Source organism: Sorex araneus, chromosome 4, assembly GCF_027595985.1.
Source record: "Sorex araneus isolate mSorAra2 chromosome 4, mSorAra2.pri, whole genome shotgun sequence".
Classification (NCBI taxonomy): Eukaryota; Metazoa; Chordata; class Mammalia; order Eulipotyphla; family Soricidae; genus Sorex; species Sorex araneus.
Genome location: NC_073305.1, coordinates 54,290,320 through 54,305,006, shown reverse-complemented (window position 1 = coordinate 54,305,006; position 14,687 = coordinate 54,290,320). Strand labels below are relative to the sequence as shown.

The 14,687-nt window shown below is 45.9% G+C and overlaps 2 protein-coding genes across 4 annotated transcripts; both read right to left on the bottom strand.

The window, feature by feature from the left end:
* Positions 1 to 3,387: 3,387 nt before the first annotated feature.
* Positions 3,388 to 4,300, bottom strand: HTD2 (hydroxyacyl-thioester dehydratase type 2). The gene has a single exon (XM_004616474.2). It carries the CDS (start codon positions 4,298 to 4,300, stop codon positions 3,794 to 3,796), a length of 507 nt encoding a protein of 168 aa, XP_004616531.2. The 3' UTR covers positions 3,388 to 3,793.
* A 25-nt stretch (positions 4,301 to 4,325) lies between these two features.
* Positions 4,326 to 13,932, bottom strand: RPP14 (ribonuclease P/MRP subunit p14). 3 transcript variants are annotated; one of them, XM_055136950.1, is made up of 7 exons: positions 13,558 to 13,668; positions 13,433 to 13,471; positions 11,684 to 11,781; positions 11,425 to 11,509; positions 6,109 to 6,185; positions 4,827 to 4,905; positions 4,326 to 4,462 (listed from the first exon to the last, which is right to left on the bottom strand). In XM_055136950.1, the coding sequence occupies exons 3-7, from the start codon at positions 11,758 to 11,760 to the stop codon at positions 4,406 to 4,408; spliced, it is 375 nt and encodes a 124-aa protein (XP_054992925.1). In that variant the 5' UTR covers positions 11,761 to 11,781; positions 13,433 to 13,471; positions 13,558 to 13,668; the 3' UTR covers positions 4,326 to 4,405. The 3 variants fall into 3 exon arrangements, with proteins under 3 accessions (XP_054992925.1, XP_004616532.1, XP_054992924.1); XM_004616475.2 differs by lacking the exons at positions 13,433 to 13,471; positions 13,558 to 13,668 and adding an exon at positions 13,770 to 13,932; XM_055136949.1 differs by lacking the exon at positions 13,433 to 13,471 and having other exon boundaries at positions 13,558 to 13,685.
* Positions 13,933 to 14,687: the final 755 nt, after the last annotated feature.

Genomic DNA, 14,687 nt, shown 5'->3' with positions numbered 1-14,687 from the left:
TCGTAGCTCTGTGCTCATAACCACTCCTGGTAGGGCTCGGGGGACATATGAGGTACTGGGAATGTAACTTGGGTTGGCTGCAAGCAAAGCAAGAGCCTTACTCACTATATTTCTCTAGTCTCCTGAGTGTCAATTTGGAAAAAGGAAAGGTGATAGGTAGGAGTAGGAATGATCAAATAATAATATACAGGAAACTCTGTAACTGTACCAGAGAAGATCTATTTTAGACCCTTCTCAGTTTAAGAATTCTACAGAAATGATTCCCCATACCTGAATGCCACAGAAAGTGACACTGTTTCAGTAATGAGAAAAACAGACCCACTGGGCGATGGAAAAAGTACCTTGAAGCCTGGGCTGGAGAGATAGTATAACGGGTGGGATGCTTGCTTGCCTTGCACATAGCTCACCTGGGTTCCATCCCCAGCATCCTATATAGTCCCTCAAGCACCACCAGGAATGACTTCCGAGTGCAGAGCCAGGAGTAACCCCTGAGCATTGCCTGTGTGGTCCCAAAACAAAACAAAACACAGTTCTTTGAAGCCAGAGCCAGTAGACCCTGGTTTGAACCTCAGTTTTACTATATATTAGCTGTGAAACTTAGGGGAAGTCACACAGACTGTCTCTTGGCTTACAGAATAGGTACTAACTTCAGTTTTTTGTCTTGTTTGGGGATCATATCCAATAATACTCATAGATTACTCCAAGCTCTGTGCTCAGTAGTCACTCCTGGTTGGCTCAGGAGACCGTATGGGATGTTGGGGATTTCTCTGGCCTGTAGTCGCATGCTTTAATTTTCAATGTTAGCCTATCACCTATTTCAAATTCTCAGTATGTGTAGTGTTTCAACTATCAGAGTTCATGTCAATCTAAACTTACACAGATGGGTCATTCTCACACCCATTAGGACAGCATTCTTGCTCCTTGTGTGTATTTTGACATCTTCCTTCACAAACCAGATGCAATATTCCAGCCTAAAATACTTATTTATACACAGTACTGCCCTCTAGTGACTAATCTTTTTTTTCTCCAGTAAACCACTTAAGGGATCACTGCACATTAAAAACTCTTCAAAGATCTAAGGTGAGATAGCACAGGGGATAAGGCGCTTGCCTTGCATGCAAGTGACCCTGTTTGTGCCCTGAGCACTGCCAGGAGTGATCCCTGAACAGATAAAAAGGAGTATGCCCTGAGCTGGGTGTGCCCACCCTCCAAAAAAACCCTAAATAACCTAGCTATATATCTTAACCATTAAGAGGAAAAACCCTTTCCCAGTAACTGTGTTAATCCAGTAATAAAATATATGTATATGGAGTGAAGCAAGTTTTTATTGAAACTTATTTAGAAAGATGTGAGGGGAGAGAAAGGAAGTGTGTGTTCCATGAGTACACAGGTTTCTCCAGAGTGGAAATAGACAAATAAAGAGAGACAAACAAGCAAAAGCAAAATATCAAGAGAGAACACAGACTTGAAGAATAAACCCAATAAATTATATTTGATCTTCCTGAGAAAAGCATCCAACTGTAGTCAGGGTCACCATCTAAAGCCACAGAGAAGAGGCTGGAGATAATATATTGAGTAGGGGCTCTTACCCTGCACTTGGTCAACTCGGGTTCAATTCCCAGCAGCCCATATGGTCCTGAGAACCACCAAGAGTGGTCCCTGGGCACTGAGCCAGGAGTAAGCCCTGAGTATAACCAGATATGGCCATGGCCAACCACCCCCCAAATCTGCCCCAGATGCCACTGACCACAAAAGGATATCCCATTAGATTCTGGTTTTAGTTTTGGCCATTATGGATACCCATTTAGAACCAATGTATTAGGAACATTTCCTCTTAATACCTCTTTAAGTATTAAAGAGGGGGACTAATACTTTAAGGTATTGAAGGAGGAGGAGAGGGGCACATCTAGGGATGCTCAGGACTATTCCTGGCTCAGTTCAGGAGTGGCCCCTAGTAATGCTCAGGAGACTATCTAGTGCCTTGCCTCAAATCTACATGCAAGTTAAGCAAGCACCTTAGCCAAATTCTTTCTCTGATTATTCTCAACTTTTACCAACCTAGCCTCTACATTACTTTTTATACATGTTTACTTTTAGTTTCTGGCAACACTTGGTGATACTCAGGGCTTACTCCTGGCTCTACACTTGGATATCCCTCCTGATGGGTTCAAGGGATCATATGGGGTGTTTAGGATCAAACTCAGATCGATCACATGCAATAAAAATGCCTTACCCACTGCACTGTTCTTTGGCCCCTATTTTTTTTTCTTTTTGGGTCACATCAGGCGTTGCACAGGGGTTACTCCTGGCTCTGCACTCAGGAGTTACTCTTGGGGGACCATATGGGATGCTGGGAATCGAACCTGGGTCGGCCGTGTGCAAGGTAAACACCTTACCTGCTATGCTATCACTCCAGTCCCAGTCCCTAAAAGATTATTGTTTCTTTTAAACAATAATCCTATCTGTAAAATGGGAGGACATTAAAAAAAAATAATAAAATGCTCAGAGAAAATAAATCAGACTATAAAAATTAAAATTTACATTCAAGATCTACCCAATTTACTTAGCTGTTTTGCTTTTGGGTCACCCCTATTAGTGCTCGCCTGGATGTGCTCAGGGGACAGGCTGTGCTAAGGATTATGTGTAAAGCAGGCACAGCATCCCTCTAAGCAATCCAATTTTTCACCCCATCCTTTAGCTGGCATCCTCAAAGACGCAGGTAAGCCAGATGCAGTCAATCCAGGTTCAATCACTGGTGGGCTCCGGAGACCATATGTGGTGCTGGGGATCAAACTCAAGTTGGCTGTGTGCAAGGCAAATGCCCTGCCCGCTGTACTATTGCTCTGGCCCATCTTTTCCATTTTATTTTTGGTTTGGCAGCCATACCTGGCAGTGCTCAGAGATGGTGGTGCTTGGGGGGACCATATGGAAACTTCTTTTTTTTTGTGGGGGGGATTCACACCTGGCGATACACAAGGGTCACTCCTGGCTCTGCACTCAGGAATTACCCATGGCGGTGCTCAGGTGACCATATGAGATGCTGGGAATAGAACCCGGGTAGACCACATGTAAGGCAAACACCCTACCCACTGTGCTATCACTCCAGCCCTTGGGGGGACCATATGGGAGGCTGGGGATCAAACCTGGGTTGGCCATATGTAAGGCAAGCACCTTCCTGCTGTGCTGTCTCTCCAACCCTCATCTTTTCAATTTTAAAAACCAGGTTAAGACAAAGAATATACTTAGTCCATGTGAAACAGGCCAAACTGGAAAGCAGGATATCTGCATACCCACCTGCCACCCCAAAACACAGGCTCCAGGCCATTCTGTACCATAAACAGCAACCTGTTTCCCAGAGGCTCTTTAATAACAACAAACAACGACACCTGAACTTGCATCTTTATTTTTTTGAAGAATTTTTTGGTGGGTTTTCGGCCAACCCCAGTGGTCTCAGGGCTTATTCCTGGCTCTACAATCAAGGATCACTCTTGGCGGTGCTGGGGGGCTCAACGGGGTGCTGTGGACAGAGCCTGGGTTGGCTGTGTACAAGGCAAGAAGTAACATCTACCTACTGTCATATCACTCTGGCCCCCATCTTTATTTTTGTTGTTTTGGGGCCACACCGGGAGGTGCTAATAGGCTGCTGCCAGCTTTGTGCTTATGGGTCACCCTGGGCTGAGCTTATGGGACCAGGTGGTGTTAGGGACTGAACCTGGGTTTGGCACATACAAAGCAGTAGCTCAGCCCACCGAGCCATCTCTCCTGTCCCCGAGCTTACATGCTGAAACACGGTTCAGGACTTAGGAGCTTCAGGGACCTTAACTTTAACCCAGCCTTCCATGACAGTCTTACTACTTTCTAGTACTGAACAGGACACTGCAATGACAGCAATAAATCGCTTCAATTTTTTGACTTCGGCAGATGCTAAAACAACTTCTCCAGTATATAAAGGGGCCGGAAAGGTAATTTCCTGGGAAAGAAATACACAGCCTGGTCCGGGCATTTTAGTGCCCAGGAGAGCTGAAATAAGTCCATTAATCAAAACTCCATGCACAATTGTCCTTCCAAACATGGTGTTTTTTGCAAAATCTTCATTTAGGTGCAGAGGATTGACATCCCCTGTTAATTCTGAGAAGGAGATCACGTCGCGTTGTGTGAAGGCCCTGCTGAGCTCGGCCCGGTCTCCGACCCTCACGTGCATGAGCTGAGAGCACGGGGAGCTTAGCCCGGGATGGTGCCAGCAGATGCTCCGAGGAAGCCCACGCCACCAAAGGCGAGAGCTGGAAACTAGCGGGAACATCTTCGGCACCCTCAAATTCCACCAACAGGAGCTTAGCCAACTTCAGTCTTTGGACATTATACTGGCACCAAAAAGCAGAGGAATGCTTCTGAAACTGAAGACTATTCAATCCAGTACCAGTTCCCTACTATTACCAGTCAATGCAAGAAGAAATGGAGAAACCTGGGAGAGAGAGAAGAGGTAACATCAAACACCAGGAGAAAAGTGCCCTGAAACAGAGGGCAACGAAGAAGGCACTCCCAGTTTGACAGGACAAATTAATTAAGCTCATGCATTATTACTTTCGAAGGCCTACTGGAAGAAAGCCTTAGATATAATTAAGTGTTCAAGATAAGCTAGAAAGCGCATTCTAATAAATATGGCATGGGTATTAAGCAGTAAATGAAAAGTTTCATCCCCAAACATTTCCCATTTATTCAAAATTGATGTTAACCATACTAAGTATGCACAAAATAGGGCACATATCAAAAGGTAGTTGGATTCCCTACCTAGTCACATTTGCAATATGTGAAGGAATGTTTTTTACCTGAATGACTCTGAAAGCACATTTCTTGCCTTTGTAAGATCCTAACAAGGTCAAAGAGCTCCAGAGTTTGACGAGGCCACTGAGGAGAGAAGAAGGAAGTATAAAGATTTGTCCCTGAAACATCTCCCTAGTACTTTTGTTTGCGAGGTTCTAATTTTTTGTCAAAAAAAAAAAAATCAATTTAAATGAAAGTGCACAGTATGTCATTAAGCAGAAGAAAAACTGAGCTTCTGCTAGCAATGTTTCTATGATACACATTTATGAGCTTGCAACTATGACTCACAAGTGGGAGAAGCTACAGTTGTGAGCAGCGGTTTAACAATTTCTGGTATAAAAAGGATAAAAACCATGTCAGGGGGCTGGAGAGATGCAAGTAAGGCACACAGTCAACTCTGGTTCAATCCCTGGTACTGCATCACATGATCCCCTGAGCACCAAGTCAGGAACAGTCCTTGAGCACTGCCTAACATGACCCAAAACAACCCCCCCAAAAATTACATGTGTTCCTTCCGTCACCCCCCCACAAGGCCAGGAGATAAACGCAAAGGGCTAGTGAGCATGCTTTGCATGAGGGAGGGTGGCTTTGCTCCCAGCACCAGTTACTCAGAGCACTGGCAGGAAAACCCTCACAGGGAGGTGTCCCTGAATCCTCTGAGTGTGGCCCTAACCAAAAAGAAAAAGGTTAAAAGCCATTACTTTGAAGTCTAGCTTCTTTTGGGGGATGGTGTGTGTGTGGGAGGGGGTGTGCACACCTGGCAGTGTTCAGCACTTTCTCCTGGCAGTGCTCAGGGGACCATCTGGGGTGCCTGGGAGAGAACACGGTTGGCAGTGTGTGATGCAAACACCCTACCCCCTGTACTGTACCTGAGTGCTGCTTCTTACAACATGGGGTGTGACTCCATTTTTTGGTTTGAGTAGAAGGGAACACCAGGAAGTCCAGGAGCTTAAACCTGGGCCTCTGACAGGCAAAACGTGCACGAGCCCCCGCCCCGAGCCTTCTCCCAGGCCCCGGTCATCTGTTTGGGCAGTGCAGGACCTCAGCAAGCCTGGGCACACAGCACGAGTAGCCCCTGAGCAGTGTCAGATGTGGCTCCCAACAAAACAAAACAACAAAGAAAAGAACAAGCTGATCCATTGTTTATTTATATTCTCTTCAGTTTAAATTCACAACAGCTGTTCGGCATTCAAAATGACAAATTGTTCACATTTTCAGAAATGAATGTTTCCTCTATTTCTCTATTTATCTTTGTGTATACTAGAAATGTTCTACTGTTTCTCATACCTGCTACATACTCTCAATATGGCTGATAAGGTCTTCTCCTCATAGGTTAAGACATCCAAAGGTAAGGCAGCACCCACCTATGTATAGAATGATACATTAGCAAACAGAAACTATTTTTATATTATATATATATACATATATATATACATATGTACATACATACATATATATATATATATATTTACACGCACACACACAAACCTCTATGTTTATTCTTTGGATCAAGCCCAGAGAGATCCAGGGCTACTTCTGCCATTGTTTGTTGGATCACGTAGTACTAGAGATCAAACCTGTGTCCCCCATTTGCCAAGCATGTACTCAGTCCACTGAGCTGTTCGGCCCTGTCATTACTTTTTTTAAATTTAATTAAAAAAAAATCTTTTTTTCTGTCATTACTTTTACTTTTTTTTTTTGCTTTTTGGGTCACACCCGGCAATGCACAGGGGTCATTCCTGGCTCATGCACTCAGGAATTACCCCTGGCGGTGCTCAGGGGACCATATGGGATGCTGGGAATTGAACCCGGGTTGGCCGCGTGCAAGGCAAACGCCCTACCCGCTGTGCTATCACTCCAGCCCCTGTCATTACTTTTAAACACTAAGAATTCTGTCAACTATTTTCCTCCTCCACAAACCCCAATAGAGGAAAAGTCCAGCAGATTAAAATGCAAATGTGCAATCAAAAGCTCAATCCCTTATTGTCATCACATGCAGTGAGTGCAATCCCAGCAGCTGTGCTGTCTACTGACCCCACAAACAGTTTCTGGCCTCAGAGTGGCCATGTGCCAAAGTACCACAACAAAAGTACGTTCGCCCACAATGAAATATGCAAGCACCAGAGAACAGGTGTTGTATAATTTCCACTACCTTAACGAGGCCAAGAGAGAGGACTTTTTTTTAAAAAAAAGGTCACACTGGGGCTGGAGAGATAGCACAGCGGGTAGGGCGTTTGCCTTGCACGTGGCCAAACCGGGTTCGATTCCCAGCATCCCATATGGTCACCTGAGCACCACCAGGGCTAGTTCCTGAGTGCAAAACCAGGAGCAATTCCTGAGCGTCACTGGGTGTGACCCAAAGTTAAATAAATAAAAGAAAAGAAGTTGAAAACATGAGGCCAAATAAATAAACAAATGGAAGAATATTTAAAAATAAATAAATAAAGGCCATACTTGGTAGTGCTCAGGGGCTTAATCCTGGCTCTGTGCTCAGAGATCACTCCTGGCAGGGCTCAGGGGGTCATACGTGGTGCTGGGGATTGAACCTGGGTCTGCCATGTTGCAAGGTCAAGTGCCCTATTCACTGTACTATTGCTCTAGCCCAGAGAACACTGATTTTTTTCAAGCATTACTTTATTTAGTGGTATTAAAGTACAGCAACTGATTATTTAGAATGTCTGAAATGCTCTTCCTATATTTCTCCACATGCTAATATAATTTCATCCAGCAAATATTAAATTGTTCCTTTCCTGGGTCCAAGGATTTAGCTCAGTTGTTTAGCACTTGTATGTCTAAGGTCCTAGTTAGATGCCCCCCCCCACCCCCCGCGCTAACCCCAGCTGCAAAGAAATAAAAGACATTGTTCCTTTCCTGAATGGAGGACTAGGCTCAATCATGTACTATGCTTTGCATATACTGGACCGCCACCTCTCTTATTCATAATACTCATCATTCTTGCCTTGAATTGTTTAACATGGTTTCCTGCTGAAAAAAGGATCACTGATCCAGGAGGCAGAGGCCATGTCTGTCTGTTTACTAGCTATAACCCCAAGAACCCAGAAGATACACAACACAGTATTTCTTCCTTAAACCTTTGATTCTGTAAAATTTGAATCTTTTTTTTTTTTTTGCTTTTTTTGGGTCACACCTGGCGATGCTCAGGAGTTAGTGACTTCTGGCTTTGCATTCAGGAATCACTCCTGGCAGTGCTCGGGGGACCATATGGGATGCTGGGAATCAAACCCGGGTTGGTCTACCCGCTCTGCTATCACTCCAGCCCCCAAAACTTGAATCTTATGCAAGATCCTAGAGATATGAGAGGTTCTGTGTACCTTTTACCCTATCTTCTCCAATATCAACATCTTGCATGCTCTTCAATACCAGCAAAAGAAAACTCAAACCAGAGTTTTCCCAAATTTTACCATAAGCATACTTTGATGCAGTTTACCAGAGGCAACCTCATATTACCCTGACATCACAAGATAAAGAACTATCAGAAAGCTCTCCCCTTTCACTCCTGTAGGGTAGCTGCAGCCACTCCTACCCTGCGATCCCCAACCAAAGGAACCATCTTTCTCTAGATTCTATAATTTATTTTTTTGGGGGGGCACTCCTGTCCTATGGTAGGGGTGACACCTGGCAGCGCCCCGGATACCATATGCAGTGCCAGGCTTCAGATCCGTATGTGGCCACAGACCCATCTGAGCTCCTTAAGCTCCATATCAACTCCCCAGCCCTATATGCCTGTTTTTTCCCAGAACAGTATATAAAGGGGCCTGCCCGGTAGCAGTATATCACCTTTGGGAATTGGCTTTTCCACTTACGGCATCCCTGGAAGAACTAATCAAAGTCTTTTATCAACAGTTTGTTCTTTTTAATTACTGAACTTACTCATGATATTCATGTACCAGTTTATTCATTATTTAAAGGACAACTGGCTTATTTCTACGTTGGGACTATTACTAACAGTGCTGCTATAAAGATGTTTATATATAAGCAGACCATGTTTTTGTGTGAATATAAATTTTTCGTTATTTACATTAAAAGGTCCGGCATGCTATATAGCTTGGTTTTATGACAAATTAATGTTTATTATTATTGCTTCTTGGGACACACACATCTGTGCTCAGGAATTACACCCAACAATGCTGGGGGATCAAATGCAGTGCTGGGGATTGAACCAAGATTTTGGGGAGGAACTCAGAGATGGTGTCAAAGGGACAGATTATTTCACATTCCCACCAACACTAATGAATGACCTGGCTTCATAATCCTTGCCAGCATTTATACTGTATTTTACTTTAGTTAATTGTTAGATGTCTGACTTTTGTTGTTTTGTTTACTTTGGGGGCATACCAAGTGATACACAGGGGTCACTCCTGGTTCTGTGCTAAGGGATCAGTCATTCCTGGCAGGGCTCAGAAGACTATACATGGTGCTGGAGATTGCATCTGGGCTGGCTGTGTGCAAGGCAAGAGCCTTATCCACTGTATTACCTCTCCAGCCCATGTTTTGTTTTAAGACAGTGGCGCTATTGCGGGTAAAGCCCAGGGCTCCAGGGCTGCAAGTTATAGGTTATCCCTGACCTTTGGTTTTTCATCTTTTGCATCCTGTAAGTTTTAATCTTGATGAAATCTTTAGAAGATTTTCGTTTGGCAGAACAATTTTGGAATCAAGTTATTTCCTGTAAAATCCTTTGTTTGCTCTCAAATCTACATGTTTTCAAGTGAATGCTGAGACATGATTATGCCCAGTGCTGCTGTGATAAGGAGCTGCATCAGAGCAGTGGTCAACATTACTACTAAACAAACTGTTTAGTTCAGCTCACAAATTTTGTTTGTTTTTATAGTACTCAGTGGGTAGGGCGTTCGCCTTGCACGCAGCCTGACCCGGGTTTGATTCCTCCACCTTTCTCGGAGAGCCCGGCAAGCTACCGAGAGTATCTCGCCCACATGGCAGAGTCTGGCAAGCTACCCGTGGTGTATTCAATATGCCAAAAACAGTAACAACAAGTCTCACAATGGAGACATTACTGGTGCCCGCTTGAGCAAATCGATGAGCAACGGGATGACAGTGATACAGTGATAGTTCTCAGACTTACTTTTTTTTTTTATAGTTACAGATTTATACATTTTTGTGCTCATGTTTCTTCCTTACAAAGTTTGATAACCCATCCCTTCACCAGTGCCCATTCTCCACCACCAGTAAACCCAACATCCCTCCCCCCTCCCCAGTCCCGTCTCCCCCCACCCCACACTGCCACTATGGCAGGGTATTCCCTTTTGTTGTCTCTCTCTGATTAGGTGTTGTGGTTTGCAACAAAGGTGCTGAGTGGCCATTGTGTTCAGTCTCTAGTCTATATTCGGCCCGCATCATCTTTCCCCCACATGACCCCCAACCACATTTTACTTGCTGTTCCCTTCTCTGAGTTGCCCAGAATGAGAGACCAGCCTCCAAGCCATGGTGACAACCTCCTGGTACTTATTTCTACTATTCTTGGGTGTTAGTCTTATAGTCTATTATTCTATATTCCACAGATGAGTGCAATCTTTCTATGTCTGTCTCTTTCTGACTCATTTCACTTAGCATGATACTTTCATGCTGATCCACTTACATGCAAACGTCATGACCTCATTCTTTCTAACAGCTGCATAGTATTCCATTGTATAGATGTACCAGAGTTTCTTCAACCAGTCATCTGTTCTAGGCACTCGGTTTTTTTCCAGATTCTGGCTATTGTAAACAGTGCTGCGATGAACATATAAGTGCAGATGTCATTTCGACTATACTTTTTAGCTTTTCTGGGATATATTCCCAGCAGTGGTATTGCTGGGTCAAATGGGAGCTCAACCTCTAGTTTTTTGAGAATCATCCATATTGTTTTCCAAAAGGGCTGAACTAGCCGACATTCCCACCAGCAGTGTAGAAGGGTCCCTTTCTCCCCACATCCTCTCCAACAGCGGTTGCTTTTGTTTTTTTGGATGTGTGCTAGCCTCTCTCAGACTTACTTCTGACTCTGCACTTGGGGATCACCTCTGGCTGGGGATGGGGGGACCACATGGGATGCCAGAGATGGAACTGGGTGTCTGTGCACAAGGCAAGCACCCTATCCATGGTACTATCGCTCTGACCCCAGCTCACAGATTTTTTTTTTTTTAATTATTGCCTTCAAACAAGATTTCTTCAGTAAAAAAAGAGGTGTGGTAATTTATATTCAGACACAGGACAGACTATCTTCCCAATGGGCAGAAACCTATTTGTAAGTTGCCAGTCTGGACCACACTGAGTAGCACAAATATTAAAACAAACATTTGCCTATCTAGTTCCTTGTCAAATAGAAGGAAAATGCAAAAACAAACCTACCCCAATCCATCATCTATGAAAATCTGCTTCTGAAATTTCATGTGACTTTTGAGTTTTGTTTTGTTTTTTTTTTTTAAATGCCTGGCGGTACAAGGGGGACCTTATGTGGTGATTATGATTCAGCCAAGTTCACAAACACAGCCATATGCAAGGCAAGTGCCTAATCTCTGCACTTTCTTTGACCCTGTTTTTAAGAATTTTAAGGCCTTAGGGTGTTCATTCCACCAAATGACTCCATACCTCTCCAAACAGGTCCTTCAGGGCTGAAATAAGCAGCTGTTTGAACTGTGCAGCGTTCAGTCCAACACCACGGTCTTGAAATTCTCTTTAAAAACAAAAAGAAAAAAATAGAGCCTATTCAGGCTAACTTTTAGAAGTAACTTAAAATAGAACTTCGGGGTAGGAGAGATAGTACAGGAGGACTCCTGAGGACAGAGCCAAGAACCCCCCACCTCCACCTCGTAACAAAATAAAATATAACTTCAGAAACTGAACTTACAGGCAAACTTTCATGTAGTGGTGCTCAGAGGGATTTCTGTAAACTATTCTTTCATATGTGGTGGCTGGGCCTGGCATCTTTTCCAATGCCGATCACACCTTAGTAAGTGTAAAAAGAGCCAGAAACAGATTACCAAAATTCAAACTATTTTCACCTTTTGTTTGGGGGCTACACCAAGAGGTGCTCAGGGCCTACGCTAGGCCCCATGTGCTCTAGTCCCATTAAATTACCTCTCTGGCCTCCTTATTTTCCACCTTTTCTGGGGGGAAGGGTGAGGTTTTTGGGAAAACCCAGCAGTGTTAGGGGCTACTCCTTGGTCTGTGTTCAGGGCCCTGCCCTGTGTCTGTCCTACTGTCCTGTCCTCCCCAGCCCCACCCTCCCTGCCCTGGAGACAATGTGGTGCCTGGGATTGAACCCAGGTCAGCCACATGTAAGGCTAGGGCCTTAAACACTGTATAATCTCTGTGGTCCCTAATGTTTCACTTTTTTGGTTAGTTTTGGGGCCACATCCAGCAGTGCTCAGGGACTATATGTGATGCCATGAAACAAACCCAGTCACACAAGGCAAACACCTTAACTCCCCCTCAATCACTTGGACTCCCCACCTTTCACTTATTTATTTAGTTTTTGAATCACACCCGTTGACGATGCTCAGGGATTATTCCTGGCTCTGCACTCAGAGTGCGAGTGCGTGGGGGGCCTCATGGGCCCAGGTTAGACTCACGTAAGGTAAGTGCCTTACTGGCTGTACAGAATTCCAACCCCACCTCTCTCTTTCCAAATGAAAATCTGACCTATTTGATTTTTCAACAGACTTTCTAGTTCAGTAAACCCTTGTATTTTAGTCAAACTATGGTTGTCCTTACAGACTCTAGGACGTTTAAAGATATGTAGGCCTAGAATTTAGTGCTACAGTAAGTGCTTCTTGGGGAGTTTTTTTCCTCTTCTACTTTCCAATAACCCTTTTCTATCTTCCCCTCCCCCAGTCCCAACAAACATATCATGCAGGCCTGAAGGCAGTACTTTTGATCCTACATTCTTACTTAAGCGAGGGTCCACCCCACATGCCTCAAGGCCATGTCCGGGTTGGGAAAGAGCTTAGGTGACCTTGTTTAAATTAAAGGCAAGCGTTCCACCAGGCACTATTCAGTTCTCTGGGCACCACCTGGTATGTCCCCACCCCCAACCTCAGGTCTAAGTCTGCAAAAATGACTGTTTAGTTTAAAAAAGAAAAAAGAAAAGGAAAAACTTCGCTATTCCGTTTTTGAGATGAGATGGTGGAGGCTTGGGAAGGACAGAAGCAAAGCAAGCCAATGAAATCCTACTCACTCCATCCCTCTGCTCAAAACTCCGTGTCCCATCTCGCCCAGAGTAAGGCCAAAGCAACTAGCGGCTAAGGAACGTCCTCCTCCTCCCGCTGCTCCATCTCCCCCACCTCACCCGTGAAGCCTCCCAGGCCGGCAGCTTCTCTTCCCCCCAGGGAAGGGCCCCGCTGGCTCCCGCACCTCCCGCAGGGTTTTGCTCCCGTCTCCCCCCTCGATCGGGTCCAACTGGCGGCACCCCCATCTGACAATGGGCAAGTACGAACAATCCCCGGCCGCGGCCCGACCCCCCTCTAGCAACTCTGGCAGCTTCCTATCCTGCACGTGCACTCCCTTCTCGGGCCCCCCACGTGGACACCCCACAAGACAGGGGTCTGCCTCTTCTCGTGAGCTTCCCCGCGGAAGCGACAGCCGAGCGAACACACACCGCGCGCACTCGATGCCGAGATGCAATCACCGACCCCATCTGTAGTTTAAAAAAAGACGAGGGGTAAGAAAGCGCGACCTCCTGCCGGGGGCTGCTTAGGTCATTGCAAAGTGCTTTCCACTGACCTCAGCCCCCGATTGGCCGGCCTCCCGAGCCCCGTGCGCGGCCGGCTCGGTGCCCCAGGAGACGCGCAGCACTGGACCCGCCGCCGGGGCTGCGAACCGGCCGCCCGCTCCCCACTGCGCTTGCGCACACGGCGCGTGCGTCACGCGTCACCGGCGAGGCCGACCGGGCCCAGTCCCGGGAAGAGGCCGCGCCCCTCTACGCTTCTACTTACCTGTTCCTAGACAGCTTGACCTCACGCCCCCCCAACTCATGTCACTTTCAAGAACCTTTGAAGGATCGGCGCTTCCAGGCAGGGGCCAGTGCCTCGGGCCGAAAAACTCCGGGCTTAGTTTCGTTTGGCCCAACCGCCGGGAGCGTGACGCAGGTGCGGATGTGACGTAACTGTGCGCCGTCCTTCTAAGCACCCGGGCCAGAATCCTAGAGGATCGCGGGAGACTGGACCTCGCTGGTGCCCTCTGGTGCCGACTTAAAGGCGTGCGTGGAAATGGCCTGCCGCTGGGATGGGTTTCGGGCGGACTGATTGGCGTCCGGGAACTCGCATTAGACGCATGCATTTATCCCTGCTTTCACAACATCGGGATGTTTGTCTCCTCTGCCGAGCGAGATGTCAAAAGTTCTCCAAAGAGAGCACGCCCTGGTGGCTGCCAGCACGCACACTAAGTGTCCTCCCTGGGTTCACGTGAGGACCCAACTGGACCTACTTTGCAAATATAAAACAGATTTCACACATGCATTTCTTTATTTTATTTTTTTATTTATTTATTTGCTTTTTGGGTCACACCTGGCGATGCACAGGGGTTACTCCTGGCTCATGCACTCAGGAATCACTCCTGGCGGTGCTCAAGGGACCATATGGGATGCTGGGAATCGAACCCGGGTCGACCGCCTGTAAGGCAAACTCCCTACCCGCTGTGCTATCGCTCCAGCCCCATCACATATGCATTTCTTTAAACAGCAAATTACCCCTCAGCCCCTCACACAAAGTAAGATCACACCCTTCTGGGCAAGTCCAGCAAGTCCTTATAAAGTTACCATGGTGATCTCAAAGCACAACCAGTTATGGTTAGAATCTGGGTGACACCTTGGCTTAGAAATTACCATCTTAAAAGCCCTCCCTTTGGGGTTGAGA

Excerpts from the sequence above, each read along its gene's own strand:
- RPP14 (XM_004616475.2), bottom strand. The coding sequence starts at position 11,760 with ATGCCAGGCCCAGCCACCACATATGAAAGAATAGTTTACAGAAATCCC. Across the intron at positions 11,510-11,683 it reads CACTACATGAAAGTTTGCCT|AGAATTTCAAGACCGTGGTG; the intron begins GTAAGTTCAGTT and ends TTGTTTTTAAAG. Across the intron at positions 4,906-6,108 it reads ATATTGAGAGTATGTAGCAG|TGGCCTCGTCAAACTCTGGA; the intron begins GTATGAGAAACA and ends TTCTCTCCTCAG.
- HTD2 (XM_004616474.2), bottom strand. The coding sequence starts at position 4,300 with ATGTTCCCGCTAGTTTCCAGCTCTCGCCTTTGGTGGCGTGGGCTTCCT.